General features: G+C 41.3%; 1 protein-coding gene across 5 annotated transcripts in view; it reads right to left on the bottom strand.

Annotated features, from left to right (window-relative positions):
• The window catches only part of LOC122543353 (electroneutral sodium bicarbonate exchanger 1-like), a 264,715-nt gene extending 260,938 nt beyond the window's left edge, over positions 1-3,777 (bottom strand). For 4 of the 5 annotated variants that reach the window (XM_043681941.1, XM_043681940.1, XM_043681943.1 and 1 more), the window contains exon 1: positions 3,633-3,772. In XM_043681941.1, the coding sequence (XP_043537876.1) occupies positions 3,633-3,747 (115 nt within the window). In that variant the 5' untranslated portion in view covers positions 3,748-3,772. Of the gene's footprint in view, positions 1-3,632 lie in introns of all 5 variants that reach the window. The other variant, XM_043681942.1, reaches the window with a different exon arrangement.
• Positions 3,778-27,395: the final 23,618 nt, after the last annotated feature.

Here is a 27,395-nt window from a genome sequence, read left to right on the forward strand (position 1 = left end):
AAATTTGACCTTTCCGGGCCTAACTCCGGAACAGGTATCGGTCCTAAATGCTCCTCTAACAGTCCAAGAAATACTTGATGCAATTAGGCAACTTCAGAGTGGTAAGGCACCGGGCCCAGATTGTTTTCAAGCTGAATTCTATAAAGAATTTACAGAAATACTGGTTGGTCCACTTATGGACATGTATAACTATGCATATAGTCAGGGCTGTCTCCCGCCTTCGCTGAAAGAGGCAAATATCTCTCTTATCCTTAAAAAAGGAAAGGACCCAGAAGATTGTACATCATACAGACCAATATCCTTGCTAAATGTAGATTTTAAAATCCTTTTTAAAACGTTAGCACTGAGACTAGAAAGGATACTGCCACGTATTATAAAGGAGGATCAGACGGGGTTTATTAAGGGCCGTAGATCATCCAATAATGTTGGAAGGGCTCTGAATATGATTCAAGCTTGTCATCAGGGAAAGATACCAGGAGTAGTGGTTTCATTAGACGCGGAAAAGGCATTTGATAGGGTTGAATGGTCATATTTGTTTTACACATTGGAAAGGTTTGGCGTTGGAAAGGTGTTTACCAAATACGTTGTATAGTGATCCCAAAGCAGTTGTGGTTACCATTGGATTAGGTTCGGATAGCTTCAGTGTGGATAGGGGCTGCCGTCAGGGATGTCCCCTCTCGCCATTGTTATTTACGCTAATAATTGAACCACTAGCAGAAGCTATACGGGCTGATCCTAATATAATAGTCCCGAGGATTGGTACAGGTAAACATAAAATTACCCTTTATGCAGATGATGTTCTTCTATTCCTCAGTAATCCTCTGATGTCCGTACCTCGCTTAATCCAAGTTATTAATACATTTAGTGCATTCTCAGGCTATAAAATTAATTTCTCAAAATCGGAGGCTATGCCAATGGGTGGCCTTGCTATGATACCCCGCTTAGTGGATGGATTCCATTTTCCGTTTCGTTGGTCCCTGGAGGGTTTCTTATATTTAGGCATTTTTATCACCCCAGTATTTGGTCAGTTATACAAGGCTTACATTTGTGCATTTACTGGAAAGGATAAGGCAGGACCTCCAGCGATGGGGAGACCTTCCAATTTCCTGGCTGAGTAGAATAGCACTAATTAAAATGAATGTCCTGCCCCATCTCCTATACCCTATGAGAATGCTTCCGGTGATGCTGCCGAGGCTGGCACTACGTAAATTATATGGCTGGTTGGGTTCCTTTATCTGGAATCATAGACGACCCCTCAATAAGCTGAAGAAGCTACAGCTTCCACAGGCAAGGGGAATTCTGGACTTCCCAGACTTTAGGAAATATCAGTTAAGTTCCCTATTAAGTTACATAGCTGATTGGATCTTGTCTAACCTGCAATTAATCTGGCTGGACATCGAGGCTTCTCAAGTAAAATGCCCACTTATTAACCTCTTATTTTCAGACAAGAGGAAAATCATTACAGATTACTGTAAAAACCCTATAATACTAAACACAATTAAAGCTTGGAATATAATGCGGCAAAATGAGGGCAACTTACATAAAACATCCCCCTATGCTCCGATAGTGGGAGCATGGGGATTTCAACCGGGGGTTACAGATGCCACTTTAAAACTCTGGAGATCCAGGGGTACCTCATGTTTAGAGGACCTATTTAAAGAGGGGGTCCTGATATCTTTTGAACAGCTGCATCAGAAATTCGGATTACCTAATAGAGACCTCTTTCGATACTTCCAAATTCGAGATTACATACAGAAGAAGACTACGTTATTAGATAGTCTTTATAAATCAGATAGAGAATGTAGAGTGCTATGGCCAATGGGGGTATCTTCCGTCAGTACTATTTATCATTTACTACATTATGAAGTATCGGGAGATATGGATAATCTGCTTAAAACATGGGATCAGGATTTGGGACTAGAAATCTCTATAGAAACATGGAATCATATTTGGGAAGAATTACTATCTGTAACAGAACCCAGGCTATCCAGCTGAAGATACTTCATAGGGCCCATATAGCACCGGATTGATTGGCAAAATGTAAGGCAGGAGCATCTCCAATGTGTCCCAAATGTAAAATAGAGGTGGGCACTATTAATTATGGAATGTATTCCCCTTGACTTCCTTACAAATATGGTGCACCGAAAGACCGAATTATTTTATAAAATATGGCAGCCCTTCTTGAATTATATGAATACAGATATTTCGGCTATCCTAACAAGGGCTTTTATTTAATTGAGATTGCGAACCTGGCTGGTCCGGGGCCCCTTGGGAGAGGAATCCCGCACGAATACGGGTTTTGTTACATTTGATGTTAACACATTCCGAGCATGTATCTCACTACTCAATTTCTATGTTATCTGTTGGTTTTTTTTCTTTCTCTTATTTGAATAATGTAAGAGACTTAATTATACACTTAATTATACACTTAAGGGGAAGCATTGGATGTAATATATTAAATTTTGGTTATTATTTAAGATATAATTGTATATCAATGTTTGTACTTGAGAGTTTTGTTTTTATTTTTGTAAACTTGTAAAAATGTTAAATTTCCAATAAAAATATGTATAAAAAAATGCCTTTTGAAAATCTGACATATATTACATCCAATGCTTCCCCTTAATCTGTCCTGCTTGATACCTCCTCAAAAACGTCTAGTAAATTTGTTAGGCATGCGCTCCCCTTCATTGAGCCATGCTGACTCTGCTTGATGATTTTATGCATTTCTAAATGATTTGCTATTACATGCTTTGCAACAGATTGGCACATATCCCCAATAACAGATGTTAAGTTAACTGACCTATAGTCACCTGCTTTTTGTCTCCTTCTCCTTTTAAATTCATGTGTTACATTGACAGTTTTCCAATCCCCCTGGACTTCTCCAGATTTAAGAATACCCGGAAGATTATTTCCAGTGCATCCAACTACATCCCTTAACAAGTAAAGATAAGTATCATCAGGTCCAGGGCACTTATCAGTCTTTGGCCCCATTAGTTTCCCTGGCACTTTTTCTCTAGTAATAGTTGTTGTATTTATTTCCTATCATTTTGCCCCTTGAATATTGAGTAATTTTGGGATGCTTTAGTGTTTTCTACTGCGAAGACAGATGCAAAATATTTATTCAACCCATCTGCCATTTCCTTGTTCCCCATTATTTCCCCAGCCTCATTTTCTAAAGGGGCCTATGTTCACTCCAGCTTCTCAATTCTGAGCCAGATATGTCAGAGTAATTGTCAAAAATACAGTGGTTCCTGTGTATAGGTATGGAAAACAGACGTTGAAGCCTGCAGAATTCATCATAGATTAGCCTGCAGTTCACATTTCTACTTAAATGTTTCCAACTACATATTTCCAAATAACAGGGTCTAACTGTACTGAAGTAGAAACAGAAGAAACAACATGAGATTATTTTGTGTTTCTTGAATTACAATGAATCTCCAAATAAAATATCTCTCCATGTACAATACAGATACCCCAGCAATGTTGTTTGATATTTCAGAAAAGTATCATATCTAAGATATAGTTTGGTATTTGTGGACAATATGGACTCATTGATTTGAAATTTTGATGCCAGAAAGTGGGTATTCAACTCAAATTTTTACAGTGAGAGGAAAAGCTGAAATGTATCTCACCATAAGTGAGATTGTCCTTTCCTTCTTCCTGGACAGCACCTTTCACTTTCTCTCGCTTCTTGTGCTTTGATCCATGGGTCCTGTGGTGTCGGTGACTTTGTCTACCCAGAGGCATACGCACGCCAACATACAAGGTCCTGTGTCCTATAATCACAAAAGGAAAATATAAACATCAGACATAAAAGCATCATCAATTCTAAATACAATGATCACAATGTAAATTAGGATGCAGTTGAACTGTGTTGGCAGATCACACATCCTCACGTTATTGCAAGATACAATTCTCTTCTCATATCTTCATCTTTCTATATCTCTTCCCATTTCTTTAAAAATCTCTGATACAGCTTTTGACTCTCTCTCCTAACATTGGTACTCCTACTGCTCAGGCTTGTCCATCCATTAGCATGTGCCAACAAATGACCATCAAATAACAGGAGTAACTATTATCCACACTTTAGTTTCCACTATCCATTTGATGTTTTACAACAATCACCATTATGAAAAATCAACACGGAAATCTATTGTAGTCCTTCCAGAACCATGATGACAGGAATGGGCTCAGCAAAGAAATGCAAAGTATAGGGCCCAATCATAAGTATAAGCATAGGATGATAGAGAAGCAACAGACAAACACTTGAAAGAAGGGGGGAGCTCGTGTGGCATGGGGTAGTGTCCCTACCATAGTCCAGAATGTCTGGGTTCAAGTCCCACCTACCAAGGAGGTGTCATAACTGGACCGGTTCATTAAAAACTACTTGAAAGGAGGAAATTAGATATTATGTGCTGAGCAAATGCTGCTGAAATAGTGAAGCTGAAAGCAATTTCGAAGTTTTAATCAATGCAGAACTGCATTTAACCAATGTCTAACCAACATAGAACAGCAATTAAAACCAACAAGACGTTGAAAAAAAACACAAAATAACAGAACACAAATGAGAGGAAATAACAATCAAACTTTGTAGCACTCTAGGTAGAGCAGAAATGACATCTAGCTTTTTTCTTAAACAAGAAACTGGGGAAACACTCAAACATTGGAGATAGTTTACCCACCGGTTAAGTATCTGAGTTACAAAGAAAACATTTCAGAAACTTAATCTTTATAAACTATAAAAGGAGGCTTGTTGACAAAAGACAACTTTAGAGCTGATATCAGGAAATTCTTCACTCAAGGTGTGATCAAGACCAGGAATAATCTTCCAGATAATGTTGGATGCAATAAACCTTGGAATAATTTCAAAAGCAACTGGAAAGAAGACTTTATATCTATGAGTTGATGAATTAAATAGGCTAAACTGTCTTCTTCATCATAATTATCTTGTGAACAGGTTTATCTGTTACGTATATGCCAGATTTTTTGGTAAATTCGACAAGTTAACTGCATCCTGCCATTGGATTAAGAATCTAATTAAGTTGAAGGAAATTACTTTGCATACTCAACATACAAACCCTGTGATTTATCCAGTCAAAAATTCTTTGCCATTTTTATGAGGCTCTGAAGACTCTTAAAACATTACACAAGGCCAGACTTTCTATCAAATCTTAGTGCTAAACATTCACTGCAAAACATACAATTAAGACTGGAAAAAAATGAGTCAACATGAAACTGCTTTTGTTTCCACGCTCTTAAAGAAGTCTCCATAAAATGGAGTACAAATTAGTATAATTTTGTGAAATAACAAAACTATTCAAAGAGCTTTATGCAGAAACTTAATCTGTGCCAGGCAAATGACAGATCTTGTTGATGTTCTGATGCAAAGAACCCTGGAATATTAAGATGTGTATTTACACATTCACAATTGTTTTGCTTTTGTGTAGTAATGAAAGCACAAACCCCATACCTTGTTGACTCTTTGGAAATAAAGTAACCCAGGTCCACATTGTAACTTCATTCTTCCACTTGTCATCAGGCTTTCAGAAAACAGGGTGGGTAATCATACCCTGAAACTTTACAATTTAACACAACCATTCTCTGCCAATGAAATTATATTCCAAAAGATAACAGCATTTAAACAGTCCACACTTTTAGTGAGAATTTTATTTCAATTAATTATGCTCATAAAAAAATCTCACCCCTACGAAGTAATCTTCGGAACCTCAGGTACAGGTTATGATTGTTCATTTTGCCAAAATATTGCGAGAGCTTTATCTTAGAAAGATTCTGAAGCAGGACTCTGCCTAACCAAGAAATCATCAGATATTTATACACAGAGAAACACGGAGACAGTACACTACTTGAATTCCAACATGGTCTGTTTTAGGTTTACACTATGCAAAATACCTCTGTTGCAGATTCCTAGGAGGCAGGGTGTCTGCTATTCCTGGTCTTATCTACTATCTCTGTCTCCTGGATCCTGCCCTAATCTCTCTTTTGGAAACTACTTGTTATTACTGAGCTAAGGCTTGCTTTGCCTACAATATCATTTTGTTCAGCAGCTCAGAGTGGTTCAGAGGTCAGTAGGTATTCAAGCTGCTGATAAAGACAAGCCACTTAGCTGCAAGGCCTGTGTGTTGGCCACATTAGCTAAGTGGTGCCTGCATGTTCAGTTTAACACAGAAACTTTTCTTAATACAATCAAATGGGAATAAAATGAGCTATACAAATGAATCATTGTTATTAAACTAATTAAATTCCCTAGTTCTTTCTAATATAATCATTCAACCTCACTTAAGATCTTTATTAATCATATTTGTTTCTTTCCCCCGTGAATTGTTGTGAGGGTAATCCATGTTCAATGCTTTCCCTTTACATTATCCAACCAATTCAAACCCAGCTAATTCTTTAATTACGATACCCATCCCCTGTTCCCACATTCCCTCAATAGGCCTTGTTGTGGAGAAAATATTGAGAACCACCAGGAGACGCAGAGAGGTCTTCAAGAAGTAAGTCTTTTATTTGCAAACAAAAAACCGTGACACTGAAAAAGCAGATTGTCGAATGCCCATGAACCTGAGGGCCCGTGGATTTTTAATTTTTTTTTATCATGTTTCTGTTAGCTTATCAGTATGTCCAACTATATTAATCAAAGTACCTCACTCTGGCTACACAATAAACCAGTGATGTTAGTTCCCATTATTTCGTTAGTTGTACATTCTACTTAATGTTATTCTAATGTCACAGTTAGATATTTATTGCTAACTGTGCTACAGTGATCTTCAATTTCAGACTAACTTGTCATGATAGATATTTAGCTATTCCATCTGTTACAATAGTCTCGTGTCTCAAACTGACTTTACTAACTATTACTTAGATATTTTAATGTCATGTCCCAAATACTTATTGTCCCAATCCTGTCATAATAATACTTAACAGAGAAACTTGTTTTATTACTTGTGTTATCTCCTCTCGCCATAGCGACCTTTCAGCCTTAACCTTACTCTGCTAATTGGTGTAAGAATGTTCCACTATGGTTATCCCATCCTGCCTCCACAGAACACAGATTCCCAGTGGTCTTCATGCTTTAACCCTTCCCATGCATTCATGTTCTTTATTTTCCATAGCCTCAGGCATTTCTTCAGAACACGTTAGATGATAAAACTCCTGCGATGAGACACTGAAGGAACAGCGATGTCAAAGGGCAGTGGTTAGATTGTCGATCATTGGAGATGGTCATTGCCTGACACTTGTGTGGTGTGAGTGTTAATTGCCACTTGTGAGCCTCAGCCTTAATATTATCTAGATCTTGTATTTGTGCATGGACTGCTTTAACATGTAAGTAATCATTAATCATGCTGAACATCACGCAGCCATCAGCACACATCCCAATTTCTGATGCTGATGATGGTGATGGAGAGAAAGTCGTTGATGAAGCTGAAGATGGTGGGAGAATATAGTCCAGATCAGTTAATGTTTGGTAGGAATCCCAAAGTTCCATTAGTATTAAGTGATCAGCCCCAACCTAAGTAAGGGGCTACAATTACTGCTGTGTTTTCAGAGCATTTGAATGCACTGCATGAAGTCAAAGGCTTTCATTAAAGCCAAAGTCTCAAAACATTTAATACTTCTCAGTAATGTCTGTCTCATTAGAGGCAGCTATCAAGCATCCTTATGATGCATGTACATGATTTCTTTTTGTGGAGTGGGAATAGTGAATTTGAAAATATAGTCATAAATGGGCTTAAAGCAGAATTCAAACAGGAGCCAAACTTCTGAGGCTTTAAAGATATTGGATTGGAAATCAAGCAGAATAGATCAAGTATCACTTTGCATCAGCAATCTTCAAATCAGAGTGTTACAGGACAGAAGACCCTTCAACCCATTCAGTCTATGCCAGTCATCAGGTAACTATACTTTAATTCTATTTTCCAGCACTTGGTCCATTGCTTTGTACGCTATGATGTTCCAAATGTTCATCTAAATGCTAGTTAAATGTTGTAATGGTTATAAAAATATAAATTATAATATATAATAACAGATAGTATAATTATAACAAATACTCTTATTGGAAGGTGTTAGCGCCATTGTCAAAGCAGGGCATTGCAAAAAGATGCAGTGTGTTCCAAAACTGAAGTGGAGGATTTGCAAAGTCTAATTGGATAGTTGATTTGGCTGGGTGCCCAAACAAGGCCAGGTGCCAGGTTTGAAGTATTAGAGTTGTGTACAACTATGAGAAATTCAAAGGTGAAAGATATTATTCAGGCACACAAAACACTGAAAAAATAAAAACAGAGAACTATATTTCAAGATTTCCATTGCTGGAAGATGCCAGGAACATGAAAGTTAATGTTTTTAGTAATGCTTCTTATGCAAATCGCTGGTAAGTTCTCAAGTGCAGGCGGGTTTATAATTTTACTTGTGGGAAAGCGAGGTAAATATTGCCCTTTAGTTTAGGAAATTAAAAAGATCAGAAGAGTCGTAAAAGAAAACCTTAGTGGCAGAGACTTTCACTCTTGGTGAGGCAGTAGATTTGGTATTTTTTGTTGTGAAAATATTAGAAGAAGATTTTTACAAAGAGAATTGGCAGCAATACCCATTGAGTGTTACATCAATAATAAATCACTATAGAATAGCATACAGTGAACAAAATGTGAGAATAAACATGACTGGGGATTGATATTGCTATTTTAAAATAGATGGTGGAGAATGGAGAGATTTCCAAATTGAAATGAGTAGATAGCAGCAGTCAACTATTTGATTATTTTACCAAGGAAGCAGCAAGTTCTAAGAAACTGTTGGAAAAAGGATTGCAAAGAAACAATTGTGAATATAATCTGTTGCCTTTTAAATGTTTTGTTTGTTTTATTACAAATCGATCCATTTAAAAAGAAAAAATTGGGAATCTGTTGTTACCATCTAATATGGGCTGAGACCTAATAGAATGAGAGAACTGGTGATGCATATATTCATTAAGCATTCATTGGGTTTGAATTGATTGTCTTAATATGGCAGTGATCAGTGGGATATGCTTCATGGAGTGTGGATAACTGGAAAAAAAAACTTTCACAGAAGTGTGGATTTGAATTCTGGTTAAATATAGTTACTGCAGTGATTTTAACAAGGGCAGCCAGGTGGACCTCGTAGAATGAGTTCCCTGATTGGACCAGATTAACAGCCCCAATCGGGGAGCCCTGGCTGACAGATATAACAGAGTGATAGAGGTTCTGTTCACTCTAAGATCTGGCTCTGAGGGATTTGGATCAGTGTCAAGGACTCTCCATGTGTACATAAAGGGTGACTTGGTCACGGGCTATTGGCCTCTGTGGAGTTATTTCAATTATCTTTGGGAGTACAAAATTCAGGTCCAGTCAGGAAGGTGGTTGGGGTCAGTAGTCAGAGGGGTGGTGGGGTTGGATCTAGTCAGATAATAGTTGAATTATGTCTAGTCAGGAGCATAGTTGGGGGTTGGGGTGCTGTTCTGGCATTACCCAGATGTTAAGACTAGGTTTAATCCAATATTTTCAGGGTAATTACCCAGTTAAGTCTCTACACTATCCAAAGTCTTCAACTTTGATCCAGAGACATTTGTGGAAGCTCTCTGGGAGCATAGGTAAGGCCAAATGGAAGCTTACACTTCCCAGGCAATTTCCACACAGATCCATGTGTCAGGTCTTCTGCAAGATCCTGATACATATCTTTCATCATACATCTGGTTTCTGATGATCTGGAGGCCAGAAAATATAGCCCTATGTTTCAGGTCAATAACCACTGAAGTATCACTTGGTTCTGAAAACCCAAACAGTTAAGGAGGCAGATTGAAGAAGCTATCAAGTAATATGGAAATAGTTACTGTGTGTATCTGATAGTAGCCAACGATATACATGCAGCATATGTCTCTCCACTGCATTCCGTTGTTGACTAGCTGCTCAACCACTTTAATTGTGGTTCATGTCTGACAGGTCTGCTTCTACAGCAGGACTGTCCAAACTTTACATGTGTGGGGCCCTATTTCAATGTTTTTTTCTTACTTAAGAAGCTGATCAGCAAATTTCAAACAAATAAAGTTTAACACAATATTAAACATGAAGTTTAAAAATGCAAAAACAATAAACATCATTAAAAAGTAATTAAAATTAATAAACACAATAAAGTGGCAAGCATCAGAGCTAACTAATAAAACCAATTTTACCTTTTCATTTGAGAAACAAAAGTAGAGAGAGAGAGAGAGACGAGGCCCCAAGTTCTGATCATCAGGGAAGTATGTGGAGACAGAGGCCAAGTAAGGCTTTGGAATTAACTAACACCCAATAGACACTGCAGAAACTAAAGAGAAATCATGCACCTTCACTGTGTGCTGCTCCTCCAATCACAGGGACCTCAATAGCAGCAAATATAGGAGAGAAATGGCTTGTGGTTGAATGCGCATGACTACACCAAATTTTAATTCAACTTCCTTGTTCTTCCAAGTGTCTTGGACCAAGTCTGGTGAACCATGTACAAAGACTCCATCTGTCGCATTCTGGACTACTCGTTTGCTTTTATTTTGTTTGTTTTATTACAAAAATCTCACTTTAAAAACAAAATTAATTTACAGTACTAATTTTCAGCTTGGACTCAGAAAGTCAGCTCTCACTTAGCATTAAGTCTTCAACTTAGGCTTTCCAAATAGGCAGCAACTAAGGTCTTTAAGATAGTCAACCGTATAGGAATGTTAGTCCAAACTAATGAACAATTTAAACTAATCTGATGTACTATATTACAAACGACGTAAGTTAATTCAGACTTGGCATTCTGTGGCACCATTTAGATCCTCAAAACATTCTGCAGTGCCTGTGGACTTGGTGCATGTTTTTTGGTAACCTTCCAAAGTTTAGATTTAGTAGCTTACACCTCGTCCAATTTGGCTTTAATGAACAAGTAAATCAGAAAATAGATCTCATTCACTTACTGGGAATACCTTATTTGGATATACCATATCAATTAATTGTTAAACTGAGACAAAACAATTATCAGATTATTATTAAGTTTATATAGCAGAGCAACAATCAATAATTTTGATGCATTGCAAAGACTGCAGATGGCAAATATCTCAATTCCATTAAAACAGGTCCTAATAACAATTTCTCCATAAATCAGGTGGTTTTTTCAGTATTTTTCTACTGAATGATCATCATACACTGAGGAATGACTTAGTTAATATCCTTGGAGTGGAAAATGATCCATGTAAATTAATCCATCAGTCTGCAGAGAACCTTTCCTTCTCCCAGTTGAGCGCACACATTTTTTATCAGATGCTAATCTCTAACACTATTAACAAACACATTACATTATGTTAAATCTTACTGAATTCGGTACAGAAGAAGAAATATGCCTATATGTCAACTATTAGTCAGGCTCATTTGTTGCTATGAAACATGAATTGTTCCTCAGCAGAAGCATAACTGCTTCCCCCAGTGACTATAGTTGTGTCAAACAGTGGAATCCCGAATCGATGCTGAGCTAGCTGATGTAAACTGGATTGCACAGCAACAGTTGGCTGGCCTCAACACAACAAGTTTGGGAGGGGTAATCAGCCCCTTGCGAACAAGTGTCGAGCCAGCCCCTAACTATAAGCTTGTGCAACAGCAAGATGAGCTTCAGCAAGGAAACCAGAATAGATACCTAGCAGATTCAGCTTGCCACTTAGTCCAATGACCTCCATGTTGCCTCTGACCAAACCACAGCCCAAAGCACAATGAATGGACACCAGGCACACACACGCCTCCTCCATGGATATTGGCATCTAGCATCTACCAAGCTGTCACAATCATTGTGGCACATTTACTATGCACTGACAGTGTGCTCTGGAAGCACAGATTTGCATCGTAAGATGCTCTAGTAACAAGCATTGAAAGGCTGCAGCAGGGCACTCTGCATACAGAGACAGGCACCCAGCTCAATGACTGGACCAGGCTGTGTGTCAGGGCTGCTCACTTGCTCTCTTAGCACCTACCTGCCCATTCGCAGAATCCCTGCCTTACCTTGACATGTCATTTGCACAGGCAGCTTGCCTAGCTGCTAAGCAGTCCTCAGTCTAGGGGTGCACATCTTACCACGTGGCAGTGTGCTATGTCAATCTTACAACTGCACCATGTCCAGAGGATAGAGCTAATGCAATCAGGGAGATGCATAGGTACAGTCAGGGATCTGGGCAAGTCTTTCCTGGGGCTGTCTGTTCATGCCACTGAAGGAGTGAGCCACGGTCAGGATCAGGTCTGTCCACAGAAACTAAGTGGGAAGGGAGGAGAATGGTGTGAGTGAGTGGGAGAGTGTGGCCATTGCCGCAGGACTGAGCCTCAGCAGATTAATCTCTGCGAGGAGACTGCAGACTCTGGGCAAAAGTACGACTGTCAAGAGAGTAGCAGGATTGGTAAAGGGGAATATAGTAAAGCACGGCTGGAAAGGGTTCAATGCAGAGAAGGGGAGTCATTCACGGGCAGGGAGGGGTTTCAAGGGGCAGCAGATGACTACACCAGGAATAATCACTTCATACGCCAATGGCTGGTGGGAAAGGCAGGCATGTGTAGGCGTATGTAAGCTGGTAGTTGGAGACCTAGAGAAGTGCGAAGCCTGTGGGGTTAACAGGATGGGTGCTATGAAAGGGATGTGGATGTCTGAGCGCTCACCAGGCTGTTTAGCCTGAGGCTGATACTCACTGATAGAGGAGCACTCACTCTTACCTTCCATCATGTTGGAAACCGAAAGTGCACCATAGAAACAATAATGGCTGTGACCACACTCAGTAGGGGTGGGAAGTGACTCAACCTGTGAGGGAGGGGGCTGCAGCAAATACCTTCCAAAGGGAAACACCAAGCCCATGTAATGTACAACACACAGGCATACAAGCCACCTACTCCCTGACCATCCTGTAGCAAAAGAATCTCTGTATGTTGCACCTCCCTAGCACAGCCACTGCTGGACAACTCATGAACAGTTACAACTTTGTGCACAGAGGGAACGAACACTCAGGATGTTGAACAGGGAGGGACAAAGGTGTTACCATGACCAATGCCATGTATACACCTTGTTCCCACTGCTTCCAGATGGTGCAATTAGCTCCCAGCTCAGAGCCCTATTGCTCGAGGCTTGTCTGTAGCCACATAGTACTGCCAGATGGTGGGAAGGTGTATTTAGCATCGACACAGAGATACTCACAGACACATGAAAGTTAACATCAGGAATATTTATGCATAAACAGACTGCTGGACAAGCCTTTTATACCTGCACCAGAAAAGTACCCTCAGTATGTTTTCTTTTTTCTCTCCTCACTGCATTATTGTGTACTCCCTTGTTCTGCAGCTGGGGGTCAAGGGAACCCGCTCAGCTCTTGAGCACATTCTGGGTAGGGTGATCCCAGGGTCACATATCTAGACAAGCTAGATATGCCAAGGGTCGTCTTACCAGAGGCAGGTTGACCCTCATCCACTTCTCCAGCATGTTCAGACTATGTCCATCAATAAGCAGGGCAGCTTTGGAATCCAGCACTCAACCAGGTGCACAAAGGCCTTTTAGACATGGCACAGTAATGCTGGCATTTCAGCAGGTATATGCTGAGTGGTAAATTGTTGTGGGATTAGTGTGTGGTAAGATGGGGAAAATATCAGACTTGAGAGAAACCGTAGGGACGAGGTCGGCAATTAATGTGGTGGATTTGAGAAGGTAGGGCGGGAAATCTCACTAGACTTTATGGCGAAAAACCCTCAAACTCAATGCAACTCAGGCTTACCCGAAAAAAGATTAAGGCCAATATTTTGTCATTTGGGGAGGGAGTTGCATGAACATCATGCCCTTCCTTCACCAATAATTTCAAGTTGCAAGCTGTGCAACTACATATTTGGGATGTAGATCATGTTTTTGCAGACCAATATGAACTGTTTCAACTGTTAAATATTTTGAAATGAAGACTGTGCCCTTTTAAAGGATTCACTGTTTACAGAAATGTTACATCCTTGAAATGTTCTGAACAATGGAGACACTTTAGTATCTTGCAATGACCCTTTAGCAGCTTCGCAAAACATTGCATCACATTTGTACTTGTAAAAAAAATTCAAACAGAAATACAAATTAGCAGCCATTATCAAGTTTGAAGCTGGCCTACAAGCACAAGATCTGCAGAGATTATTCTTGAGAATCGAATCAATGACAGCTCCAGAACTGGAGTACAATACCTTCACTGCATCTAAGCATTAGTTCTCTAAAGAGATGGAAGTCAGAGAGCTATGTGAAAGCACAAGAGAATTCTCAGCTTCCAGAATTTGAAATTTGCTATGTATGTTGCGCAATCCTTATTTGGGCATGTTAGAATAGTTATTACATGAAAGATAATATTAAAACAATTGGCATTTATGATGATTCTTTCACACCTCTAAATGGAGAATTATAGGATTTTCCCCATTATAAAGCACATCCACCCTGCTGCTGCACCACTAACTGCACATTCATAAGTTCCAAATCCCCAAGGCTATATTTACAATTTCACTAACAAATTCCATAGGAAATCTGCCTTGTCCTGACTTTCTGCAGGCAACACCATAGGAGAATCCATTAGTATCCGACAAAAAGGTAAGCATTACAGGAAAATAACATAATTATGGGAATTGGATATTGTCAATTTGTGAAAATAAAACTTAAGCAACTTATAGTTGAAAATTGTAATATATTCCAAAAATTGCAAAGGAACAGACACGCATCTACTTTTACATGGTGATGGAGAAAATCCTGACAATGTGACTGATGATTGAAAACTGACAGCAGCGGGAGGAAAACAGCAGGCTGTTGCTGCATGATGTGATAATACATTGATGGTCACTATACTACAGGGTCTTCAAAAGAGTACTAATAATACTAAAGAGACTGGGGCTGTATTTTATGCAACCAACCACCAGGTTTGAAAGCAGGCAGGTTGTATAATCCAGCATGTCGCCTGACCACTTCATGCACCTGAATGGTCTCAAAATTTACAAGGGATGGGTGGTAAAAGCTTTCGATAGCCGTCTGCTCTTGGGCATACTTGAGTCTTTAAGTGAGCATTAATGGAACATAGGACTGAGGAGGAGCAGGCCATTCAGCCCTTCAAGCCTGCTCTGCCTTTTATAAGATCATGGTGATCTTGCTGTAGTCTAAACTCCACTTTCCTGTCTGTCCCCATAACCCTGGATTTGAAAACTCATATCCAACTCAGCCTTGAATATATTCAATGACCCAGCCTCTCAAACCTGGCTCTCCCACCCTCACTGAGGTCTGGTGGCCTAGCCATCTGATTGGCTGGTAGTTCTCCAAAGTGAAACTTGCTCACCTTAAATCTTACCACAAATCAAATTAACACTGCTTCCAGTGTTAAATTGCTGAGGACATGCCACCCACATTTTAGCCAGGCGATGATCCCTGGAATGGTAGGTCTAACATACGAGGAACGGCTGAGGATCCTGGGATTGTATTCATTGGAGTTTAGAAGATTAAGGAGAGATCTAATAGAAACTTACAAGTGGGCGGCACGGTGGCACAGTGGTTAGCACTGCTGCCTCACAGCGCCAGAGACCCGGGTTCAATTCCCGCCTCAGGCGACTGACTGTGTGGAGTTTGCACGTTCTCCCCGTGTCTGCGTGGGTTTCCTCCGGGTGCTCCGGTTTCCTCCCACAATCCAAAAATGTGCGGGTCAGGTGAATTGGCCATGCTAAATTGCCCGTAGTGTTAGGTTAAAGGGGTAAATGTAGGGGTATGGGTGGGTTGCGCTTCGGCGGGTCGGTGTGGACTTGTTGGGCCGAAGGGCCTGTTTCCACACTGTAAGTAATCTAATCTAATCTAATCTAAGATAATACATGGCTTGGAAAGGGTGGACGCTAGGAAATTTAGAGGGGGTAAATTCAGAACAGAAATGCGGAGACATTTCTTCAGCCAGAGAGTGGTGGGCCTGTGGAATTCATTGCCGCAGAGTGCAGTGGAGGCTGGGACGCTAAATGTCTTCAAGGCAGAGATTGATAAATTCTTGATGTCACAAGGAATTAAGGGCTACGGGGAGAATGCGGGTAAGTGGAGTTGAAATGCCCATCAGCCATGATTGAATGGCGGAGTGGACTCGATGTGCCAAATGGCCTTACTTCCACTCCTATGTCTTATGGTCTTATAGGACCATAGTACCTTGTAAGTTAAGCCCAGCCCCAAAACAAGACAAAGAGCTGAGCAACAAGTGTCTTGGTGAATCACAGGCCTTAGTATTGCAGTCCCATGGCAGGAGCCAGTGGCCAGGGTGTCTCAGCTTCTACGTTTTAGAAATCATCGCTGAAGACAAAGCCTTCAGGGGATCCAACAGAGAGAAGGTAAGTATTTTTCTTTCAAGTCTTGCGAGGAGAGGGCTTTGGGGGTTCAGTATCAAGGGTAGGGGGGTGGCTTTCAGTAACCACCCCCTTTTGCCCCCAGGCTTGCCCTGATTGGCCCCAGATTGAATGAAGTGACTGCCCCACCAACACAGTAGTAAGGTCTGGATTCCCAGTCAGGAAACCGGCCACTTTTCTCAATGCTGAGGACAGTAAATGGTCTGATGGCCATTTGAGGCCCTTAAGCAGCTATCATTTGATCCCTTCTCACCAAGTACAAGAAAAGGGCAAGTATCTGAGCCAAATCACCTAATTATTTTCCCTTCTCACCATACAGGAAGAGGAAAATTGTACCACCTAGATTCACAGAGTGGTAACAACACAAGAGGCTATTCAGTCCATTGTGTCTGTGTCAGCTCTCCAGGGAACAACTCTACATGTCTCATTCCCTTAAGTCCTGCAATTTTTCCCCTTCTGCGAAGGTTCAATTATCTTTTGAAAGCCACAATTGACTCTCAGGCAACATATTCCAGATCCTATCTATTCACTGCATTAAATGTCTTTTCATCATGTCAGAAAGTCATAGGGTATTGCAGCACAGAAACAAACCTTTCGGTCCAACTCGTCCAAGCTGACCAGATACCCTCAATTAATCTAGCCCCATTTGCCAGCACTTGGACCGTATCCCTCTAAACCCTTCTTATACATATATCCATCGAGGTGCCTTTTAAATGTTGTTATTGAACCTGTCTCCAACACTTCCTCTGGCATACTGTTGTATACACACACACCACACTCTGTGAAAAAGTTGCCCCTCAGGTCCCTTTTAAATCTTTCCCCTCTCACCTTAAATCAAAGTTTGGCTTCCAACATTAATTTCAATCTGTGATGGATAGACATTGGGGGAAAGAGAAATCCTCAGGTAGTAAATGAAAAAGGGATCTCATTGAAGATAGTAAAGATAGTTTATCACAGGTTAAAAAGGAAACACATGAGGTGGAAATAGAAGTTAAAAAGCCTCATGTCAGAAGTTCAAGTTGTATGATTGGTGGGTTATATTGGAGGTGTTGTGGATAGCATGAGGTACCTGTTGGAGGTCATTTCAGAGTAAGGAAAACTCAACTCAAAATATAAAAACATTTTTATTGGCCGGGACTGCACAAGGATGTAGTTGAATTTTGCCAGATGTGTCGTACGTGTCAGGTAATAAGAAAACATCAAACAATGATAAAATTCAGCACTGTTAATACCCATTCCTGCAACTGTGGAACCTTTTGAAAGGGTCTTAAAAGATTGCATAGGACCCCTTCCTAAAACCAAAAGTGGGAATCTGATTTTTTGTTTAACCATAATGGATGTGTCCACTAGATTTACAGAGGCCATTCCATTACACAATGACACAGCTAAAAGAATTGTAGAGGAGTTACTCAAATGTTTCACTAAATACGGACTACCCACAGAGATACAATCAGATCCAGGGTCAAATTTGACATCAAAATTATTCAAGGAAGTTATGGATAGCTTGGGAATTAAACAATTTAAATCAACTGTGTACCATACAGAATAGCAAGGAGAATTAGAATGGTAGTGTCAAACTTTAAAGAGCATGTTGAGGGCTTATAGTCATGACTGTCCAGAGGATTGGGATAAAGGAATTCCAAATTCCATTTGCACATTTTGCAATTAGGGATGCATGTAATGAATCAACTAAATTCAGTCCATTTGAATTGAGATGAGTTGACCACTGAAATTATTTAAGGTAAGTCAGAGTTCAGAGACGACATATTTGGACTGTGTGTCAAAGTTTAGGGAAAGATTAAATAGAGTGGGTGAGTTGGCTTGACAGCATTTGAAAGTGGCATAGTATGTGATGAAAGAGGAAGCAGACAAGAAATCAAAAATTCATTGTTCTACTGGAGAGATAAAGTGTGAGTGTTCCTACCAGTGGTAAGTGAGCCTGAAAACCAAGGTTTAGTGTGGCTTATCAAATCAAAAGAAAATTGAGTGATGTTAACTACAAGGTTGGTGGGTGGCTAATGTTGTGTCATTATTTAAGAAAAGCTGCAGGGAAATGCTTGGTATCTACGGTGAGCCTAACTTCGGTGGTGGATAAGTTGTTACTGAGAGATAGGACCTATAGGCATTTGAAGAGGCAAGGACTCATTTGGGATAGTCAGCATAGTTTTGTGCATGGGGAATAGTGTCTCACGAATTTGATTGAATTTTTTGAAGGGGTGACCAAGAAAGTAGATGAGGATTGTGCGGTAGATGTTGTCTACATGGACTTTAGCAAGACTTCTGATAAGGCCTTGCATGGTGGGTTGCTAAGTAAAGTTACATCTCATGGGATCTAGGGAGAGCTAGCCAATTAGATAGAAAATTGGCTTGAAAGTAAAAGACAGAGGGTGGTAGTAGAGGGTTGTTTTTCGAACTGCAGGCATGTGACCAGCAGTGTGCCACAGGGATCAGTCCTAGGTCCATGATTACTCATCATTTATATCAATGATTTGGATGAGAATTTAAGAGCTATGGTTAGTACAGATGACACTAAGATTTGTGGTATAGTGGACAGTGAAGAAGGTTATCTAGGAATACAACAACATCTTGATCAACTGACCCAGTGGGCTGAGGAATAGGAGATTGAGTTTACTTTAGATAAATGCAAAGTGTTGCATTTTGGCAGGTCAAACTAGGGCAGGACTTACACAGTCAAAGGTAGGGCCCTGGGGGAGTCATAGAGTCGCAGGGTTATACAGTATGGAAACATACTCTTCGGTCCAACTTGTCCATGCCGACAAGATTTCCCAAACCTGACTAGTCCCATTTTCCTGCATTTAGCCCGTATCCCTCTAAACCCTTCCTAATCATGTACCTGTCCAAATACCTTTTAAATGTTGTAACTGTACCCACCTCTACCACTTCCTCTGGCAACTCATTCCATACATGCACCACTCTCTGCATAAAAAAGTTTCCCCTCAGGTCCCTTTTATATCTTTCCCTCTCACCTTAAGCCTCTGCTCTCTAGTTTTGGATTACCTTGAGGAAAAGATCTAAGCTATTCACCCTATCCATGCCCCTTATGATTTACGAACCTCTATTAGGCCACTCCTTGTAATGCTTAATTGCATTTTCCTGCCAGAAATGGCACTGTAGTACTGTATGTGTTTTGAAGTAACTGCCTTCCAGCCAAATCTATGTTTCTACTTCTCCAAATCGCTGCAAAGTATTTATTTATAAATAACACAACCTAAGTCTGAAGTATAAATTACAGAGAGGAGTGAGTTTCCTCTCAGTTAGTTTAGTGAAGTGACAAGGTCCATCTAGCTCATCCTCTACCATCCTGCAGTGACGTAATACAGTAATAGGGATTAAATTTCCATTTCTCCAGCCTCAGATCTTGCTTTGCCCAAGGACCAAACTTGGCCTTCAATCTGTGAAGCGTGCGAAAGGTTTTATATAAGAAAGCAAAGTGAAGAGCCACTACAGAAGGCTGAAAAGAGTAACAGTGTAGGCAAATGTGATAGAACAAAGAGATCTAGGGGAACAGGTTCATAGCTCCTAGAAAGTGGAGTCACAGGTAGACAGGGCTGTGAAGAAGGCTTTCGACATGCTAGCTTTCATCAGTCAGAACATTGAGTATAGGAGTTGGGATGAATTTTTGCAGTATTGTGTGCAGTTCTGATCATCCTATTATAGAAAGGATATTATGAAACTAGAAAGAGTACAGAAAAGATTTACTGGGATGCTACCTGGACTGGAAGGTTTGAGCTATAAGGAGAGGCTGGATAGGCTGCAACATTTTTCCCTGGACCATTTGAGGCTGAGGGGTGACCTTATAGAGTTCTATAAAACCATGAGAGGCATAGATAAGATGGATAGCCAAGAGCTTTTCCCCATGGTTGGGGAGCCTAAAACTAGAGGGCATTGGTTTAAGGTGAGAGATACAAAAGGGTCCAGTGGGGCAAATTTTCACACATAGGGTGGTGAATGTTGGGAACAGGCTGCCAGAGGTAGTGGCGGAGGCAAGTAGTGTAACCAATCTAACTACATCTGAAACACCTTACACTTGCCTTTAAGAAAGAAACTGTTAGGATCTAGGTTATCTCCTTGAAATATTTGAAGGGGATTAGGTCTAGTCCGTAACAACCTGCACCCCGAGATCTCTTTATTTGGCAACACTCTCCAGGCTCCTACCATTAACTGTGTAAGTCCTGCCCTGGTTAGCCTTACCAAAATGCAACACGTATATTCACCTAAATTAAACTCCACCTGCCACTCCTCAACCCATTGGCCCATCTGATCAAGATCCCATTGTATTCTGAGATAAGTTTCTTCACTGTTCATTACACCACCTATTTGGTGTGACCTGCAATATACTAACCATACCTCATGTATTGACATCCAAATCATTTATAAAAATGATAAAAAGCAGTGGACCCAGCATTGATCTTTGTGACACACTGATGATCACAGACCTCCAATCCAAAAAAAACTCTTTACCACAACCCTCTATCTCCTATCATCAAGCCAGTTTAGTATCCAATTGGCTAGCTCCCTCTGGATTCCATGTGATCTAACCTTGCTAACCATCTACCATGTTTTGGTCTTTCACCAATAAGTTTAAATCAGTATTCTCTGGATCTGGATCCTTCTGCCAATTGGAATAATTTCTCCTTATTTTCTCTGTCCAGGCCTCTCATGATTCTGAGCACCTTTATCAAATTTCCTCTCACCCTTCTTCTCTCAAAAAAGAACAAATCCAGTTTCTCTAATGTATCCCCAGAACCAGACTTGAAGGTCTTTTCTACAAGCTCTCCAATGCTCTTACATCTTTCCTAAAGTCTGGTACTCAAAATTAGGTACCAAAATCCAGGTGACGTCAAATCAGTGTTTTATAAAGTTTCACTTGCTTTTATACTCTTTCATCTACTCTCTTCACCACCGACACTCAGTAGCAATGTGTACCTTTTTTTTATTTATTATTTTGTGGGATGTGGGCTTTGTTAGCAGGGCCAACAGTAATTGCCTGTCCCTATTTGCCCTTGAGAAGTGGTGCTAAGCTACCTTCTTTAACTGCTGCAGTCCATACGCTGTGGGTTGATCCACAATGCCATGAGAGAGGGAATTCCAGGATTCTGGCCCAGCTACAGAGAAAGAATGGTGATATATTTCCGAGTTAGGATGGTTAGTAGCTTGGAGGGGAACTTGAACATGGTGGTGTTTCCATATATCTGCTGCTCATGTCCTTCTAGATGGAAATGGTCATGGGTTTGGAAGGTGCTGTTTGAGGATCTTTAGTGAATTTCTGCAGTGCATCTTGTAGATAATACACACTGCTGCTACTGAGCGTCAGTGGTGGAGGGAGTGAATGCTTATAGATGTGGCACCAATCAAGTGGGCTGCTTTGTCCTAGATGGTGTCAAGCCTCTTGAGTGTTGTTGGGGCTGCACCATTCAGGCAATTGGGGAGTATTCCATCACACTCCTGACTTGTGCCTTTGTAGATGGTGGGCAAGCTTTGGGGAGTCAGGATGGATGTTGCTTGCTGCAGTATTCCTTGCCTCTGACCTGCTCTTGTAGCCACTCTGTTTATGTAGTGAGCCCAGTTGAGCTTCTTATCAATGATAATTCCTAGGATGTTGATAAAGGGGGGGGGGGGTTCAGTGATGGTAACACTATTGAATGTCAAGGAGCGGTGTTGAGATAGTCTCTTACTGGTGACGGCCGTTGAGATAGTCTCTTACTGGTGACGGCCATAGCCTGGCATTTGTGTGGCGTGAATGTTACTTGCCACTTGTCAGCTCAAGCATGGATATTGCCCAGATCTTGTTGCATTTTGACACAGTCAGCTTCAGTGTCTGAGTCGTCGCGAATGGTGCTGAACATTGTGCAATTATTGGCGAACATTCCTACTTCTGACCTTATAATGGAGGGAAGGTCATCGATGAAGCAGCTGAAGATGGTTTGGCCTAGGACACTACCCTGAGGAACTCCTGCAGAAATGTCCTGGAGCTGAGATGACTGACCTCCAACAATCGCAACCATCTTCCTATGTGTCAGGTATAACTCTAACCACCAGAGAGTTTGCCCCCGATACCCATTGATTCCAGTTTTTCTCGGGCTCCTTGATGCCACACTTGGTCAAATGCAGCCTTGATGTCAAGGGCTGTCACTCTCCCCTCCTCTTTGGAATTCAGCTATCTTGTCCATGTTTGAACCAAGGCTGTAATGAGGTCAGGAGCTGAGTGGCCCTGGTGGAACCCAAACTGGGTGTTTCGGAGTAGGTTATTGCTGAGCAGGTGCTGCTTGATAGCACTGTTGGTGACACCTTCCGTCACTTTACTGATGATCGAGAGTAAACCAATGGAACCGGGTTGGATTGTCCTGCCTTTTGTGACAGGACATACGTGGGCAATTTTCCACGTTGTCAGGTAGATGCCAGTGTTGTCACTGTATTGGAACAGCTTGGCTCGGAGAGCGGAAAGTTCTGGAGTACAAGTTTTCAGTACTATTTCCGGAATGTCGTCAGGGTCCATAGTCTTTGCAATATCCACTTCCTCCAACTATTTCTTGTTATCACAGAGTGAACTGATTTGGCTGAAGCCTGGCATAGTGATGCTGAGGACTTTCAGAGGAGACAGAGATGGATCCTTTTTACAGAGCAGTTTCTTGACAGCAAAGTGACACATCAAAGGAGAGTCAAGACGTACCAGGAACCAGCAGAGAAAGTGTTCCATACTGATCAATTCCATGTTTTTTTTTAAATTGCATGAAAAGCTCTATGTGTGATCCCTGCCTAAGTTCCTGGCATTTGTGGAGCATTCTACAGTGTCTCCACTAGAATATTTGAAATGAATGTCTTTTGGTTTACTGTCTTCTGGGTAACCAGATTATTTGGTTATAGGATAAAAAACATGCTCATCCAGGAGGCTTGAGAGAAGAGGTGAGAGCTCATTCCCAATCTTTTATTGCAGATCATGGGCAAAGAGTACCTAATACATTTTTGGGAACAGTGAACCTGTGCATATGATGGATCATTATAGCTGCCTGAAAGAGCTTCAAGGAGCAATTTTAACTGTGGTAGTCACAAATCAATTTTACTGTGTTGAACTACATGTAGGTTGGTCTCTCGTGCATGAAAACATCATAAAATTGAAGAGTAGCAATTTTGAGTGTGGCCATCAACAGCTCTTATAAAACATGTGCATCATGTTTTGTTATAATACATGGAGCAAAATGAACATATTGTGCATAACCTCACACCACTACACTTTCCCATAACCTTCCTATCTTTGCCTCACACATTGAAAAGTTGCTTGCCAAACACACATAAACAATACTGCCAGGGTGAGAGGGCAGTGTCTTAACAGAAAAAAAAAGACAGACCCATCAAAGGAGGGTCATTATATACAATTAGGAATCAGCATAGAAAATGTTCCACACGATCAATTCCACTGATTTTGTTTCTGGCATGAATAAACAGTTACTCAGTCACTGCCCTCTGCCTTATTTCATACCGCAAGATTGGGGCAAGGGTACCCTGAATGTGATAAACAAAATCAAAAGATTCTGCATTGGTTTTCATAAAATTATAAAAGATTGCTATCAGGGTACTAGAGAACCAAATCCATGCAGTTCAGATATCATGATAAACAGAAATTGTCTGGATTCCAATTGGTTACTACCTTATATTTTGTTCTTCATAACCTCTATGTTCATTGGCATTGACAATGTTTTCATTACCCTATCAACACCAACACTGTCATCCTCCCAACCAAAACCTTTAATTCTTGTGTCCTCCTAAGTACCATTAGTCTCTGAACTATACAAGTGTCAGGTAGAAAATACAATAGAGAACCAAGCTAAATGCACAATGTTCAGAAAGGAGGTGAAAAGCGAAAGAAAAGCAAAAAAGAAATTATGAAAAAAGACTGTCAATTAGCATTAAATGGAATACCAAAGTCTACAAAAGTCACATCAATAGTAAAAGGGTGGTAAGAGGAGTAGGGGGGCAAAATGGGGAAGTATAAATGGAGGCAAGGAGGTATTAAATGAAAATTTTGTATCTGTCTTTACCTAGGCCATGGTGACAGAGGAGAAAACTCAGTCACTTGAAGGTGGTGGTATCAGATAAGCATTTGGTAATTAGAGTTGTTAAGAGCCCTGGACGAGATGAATGACATCCAAGGATTTGAAGGAAGTGAATTTTCTATGTTTATTCAGTGGGATTTGTTCATGGAATTGAACGCATAACTGGCTAGGCCAGTACTTATTGCCCAGAGGTCAGTTAAGAGTCAACCACATTGTGGATTTGGAGTCCCATGTGGACCAGACCAAGTAAGGACAGCAGTTTCCTTTCTGAAAGGACATGAGTGAACCAGATGGGTTTGTCTGACAATTAATAACAGCTAGACTCTTAATTACAGATTTTTATCTGTGGAGAGGGTGGTTACTAAAACAATAATATCCTAGGCTTTATTAGTTGAGGCATGGAGTACAACAGCAAGGGAGGATTGGTTGAAACATGTATAAGATACGAGTTAGACCTCAGCTGGATATTATATATAGCTCAGGGTGCCACATTCAGGAATATATTGAAGAAAGTGCAGAAAAAGTTCACAGAAATTGTCCCAGGGATGAGAAACTTTAATTCTGAGAATAGATTTAAGAAGTTGAGACTCTTCATTGGCAAGGGAAGGCTAAAAAGAGATTTGACTGAAGTTTTAAACATTATGAAAATTATGAGAGTTCTGGACAAAACAGGAAGCCTTTTCCTGCTTGTAAAAGGATCAGGAACAAATGGGCACATCTTTAAAGTGATTTGCAAAAGATGCAAATGCAAGGTGAAGAAAAGATTTTTCTCACAGTGAGAGCTTCAGATCTGGATACATTGTCTGGAAGTGGAGTGGAAGCAGGTTCATTCAATGCAAGGGGCCTAACAGGGAAGGCAGATGAACTCAGGGCATAGTTAGGAACATGGGACTGGGATATCATAGCAATTACTGAAACATGGCTCAGGGATGGGCAGGACTGACAGCTTAATGTTCCAGGCTACAAATGCTACAGGAAGGATAGAAAGGGAGGCAAGAGAGGATGGGGAGTAGGGTTTTTGATAAGGGATAACATTACAGCTGTGCTGAGGGAGGATATTCCTGGAAATACATCCAGGGAAGTTATTTGGGCGGAACTGAGAAATAAGAAAGGGATGATCACCTTATTGGGGTTGTATTGTAGAACCCCCAGTAGTCAGAGGGAAATAGAGAAACAAACTTGTAAGGAGATCTCAGCTATTTGTAAGAATAATAGGGTGGTTATGGTAGGGGATTTTAACTTTCCAAACATAGACTGGGACTGCCATAGTGTTAAGGGTTTAGAAGGAGAGGAATTTGTTAAGTGTGCACAAGAAAATTTTCTGATTCAGTATGTGGATGTACCTACTAGAGAAGGTGCAAAACTTGACCTACTCTTGGGAAATAAGGCAGAGCAGGTGACTGAGGTGTCAGTGGGGGAGCACTTTGGAGCCAGCGACCATATTTCCATTAGATTTACAATAGTGAAGGAAAAGGATAGACCAGATGTAAAAGTTGAAGTTCTAAACTGGAGAAAGGCCAATTTTGACGGTATTAGACAAGAACTTTCAAAAGCTGATTGGGGGCAGATGTTCACAGGTAAAGGGACGGCAGGAAAATGGGAAGTGTGGGAGGGTCAGTGCTGAGGGAGTGGGTGCTGTGGGAGGGTCAGCGCTGAGGGAGCGGGCGCTATGGGACCCCAACACTGACAGAGGAGCCGGCACAAGGTAACCTGTTTTGGGGTCTTTGCCCAAGATGGCTCCCATTCTGTTTGCCTGGCAGCTCTGTGCAATCTTTGAAATCAGGAGTGAGGTAGCTTCAGAGCCTCAGAGGAGGAGGACAGACCAGAGAATTGGGAACATTTTCATTTTGCCCAGTTGGCGCAATTTGGCCTTCATTCTAATAGGCACGGAGTATAAAAGTCGAGAGGTTTTGCTCGAACTACACAAGACCTGAGTCAGAGCGTAGCTGGAACACTGTGAAGTTTCGGGGCCCTGTATCCAAGCAGAGATAGACCGGTTTCGGAGACAGTGCAGGGAAGGGTCCCTCGGCTGATCCTGGGAATGGAGGGACCCTCTCACGAAGAGAGGGTGAGTAAGTTGGGGTCCGTACCCCTTGAAGTTTAGAGGAACGAGAGGCCACCTTATTAAAACTGACGAGGGGGACACGACAGAGGGGAGATGAGGTGAGGTTGTTCCCCCCACCTCATATGGGAGTCTCTGGAGGGGCATCATCCCAGAGTTACAGGGTCACACACTGAAGACAGAGATGGGGAGGGATTCCTTCACTCTCCGAGGGGAGGGAATCGGTGCGATTCTTTACCTCAGATCGCAGCCAGGCTGGGTCACTCGAGGCTGAGGGGCTTAATCAGGAAGGGGGAATCGAGGGGTTATATTCCAGGCCGAGGGGTTTAATCAGGAAGGGGAATCGAGGGGTTATATTCCAGGCCGAGGGGTTTAATCAGGAAGGGGAATCGAGGGGTTATATTCCAGGCCGAGGGGTTTAATCAGGAAGGGGGAATCGAGGGGTTATATTCCAGGCCGAAGGGTTTAATCGGGAAGGGAAATCGAGGGGTTATATTCCAGGCTGAGGAGTTTAATCAGGAAGGGGAATCGAGCGGTTATATTCCAGGCTGAGGGGTTTAATCGGGAAGGGGGAATCGAGGGGTTATATTCCAGGCTGAGGGGTTTAATCAGGAAGGGGAATCGAGCGGTTATATTCCAGGCCGAGGGGTTTAATCAGGAAGGGGAATCGAGGGGTTATATTCCAGGCCGATGGGTTTAATCGGGAAGGGGAATCGAAGGTTTCATTCCAGGCCGAGGGGTTTAATCAGGAAGGGGGAATCGAGGGGTTATATTCCGGCTGAGGGGTTTAATCTGGAAGGGGAATCGAGGGGTTATATTCCAGGCCGAGGGGTTTAATCAGGAAAGGGAATCAAGGGGTTATATTCCAGGCTGAGGGGTTTAATC

Source organism: Chiloscyllium plagiosum, chromosome 43, assembly GCF_004010195.1.
Source record: "Chiloscyllium plagiosum isolate BGI_BamShark_2017 chromosome 43, ASM401019v2, whole genome shotgun sequence".
Taxonomy (NCBI): Eukaryota; Metazoa; Chordata; class Chondrichthyes; order Orectolobiformes; family Hemiscylliidae; genus Chiloscyllium; species Chiloscyllium plagiosum.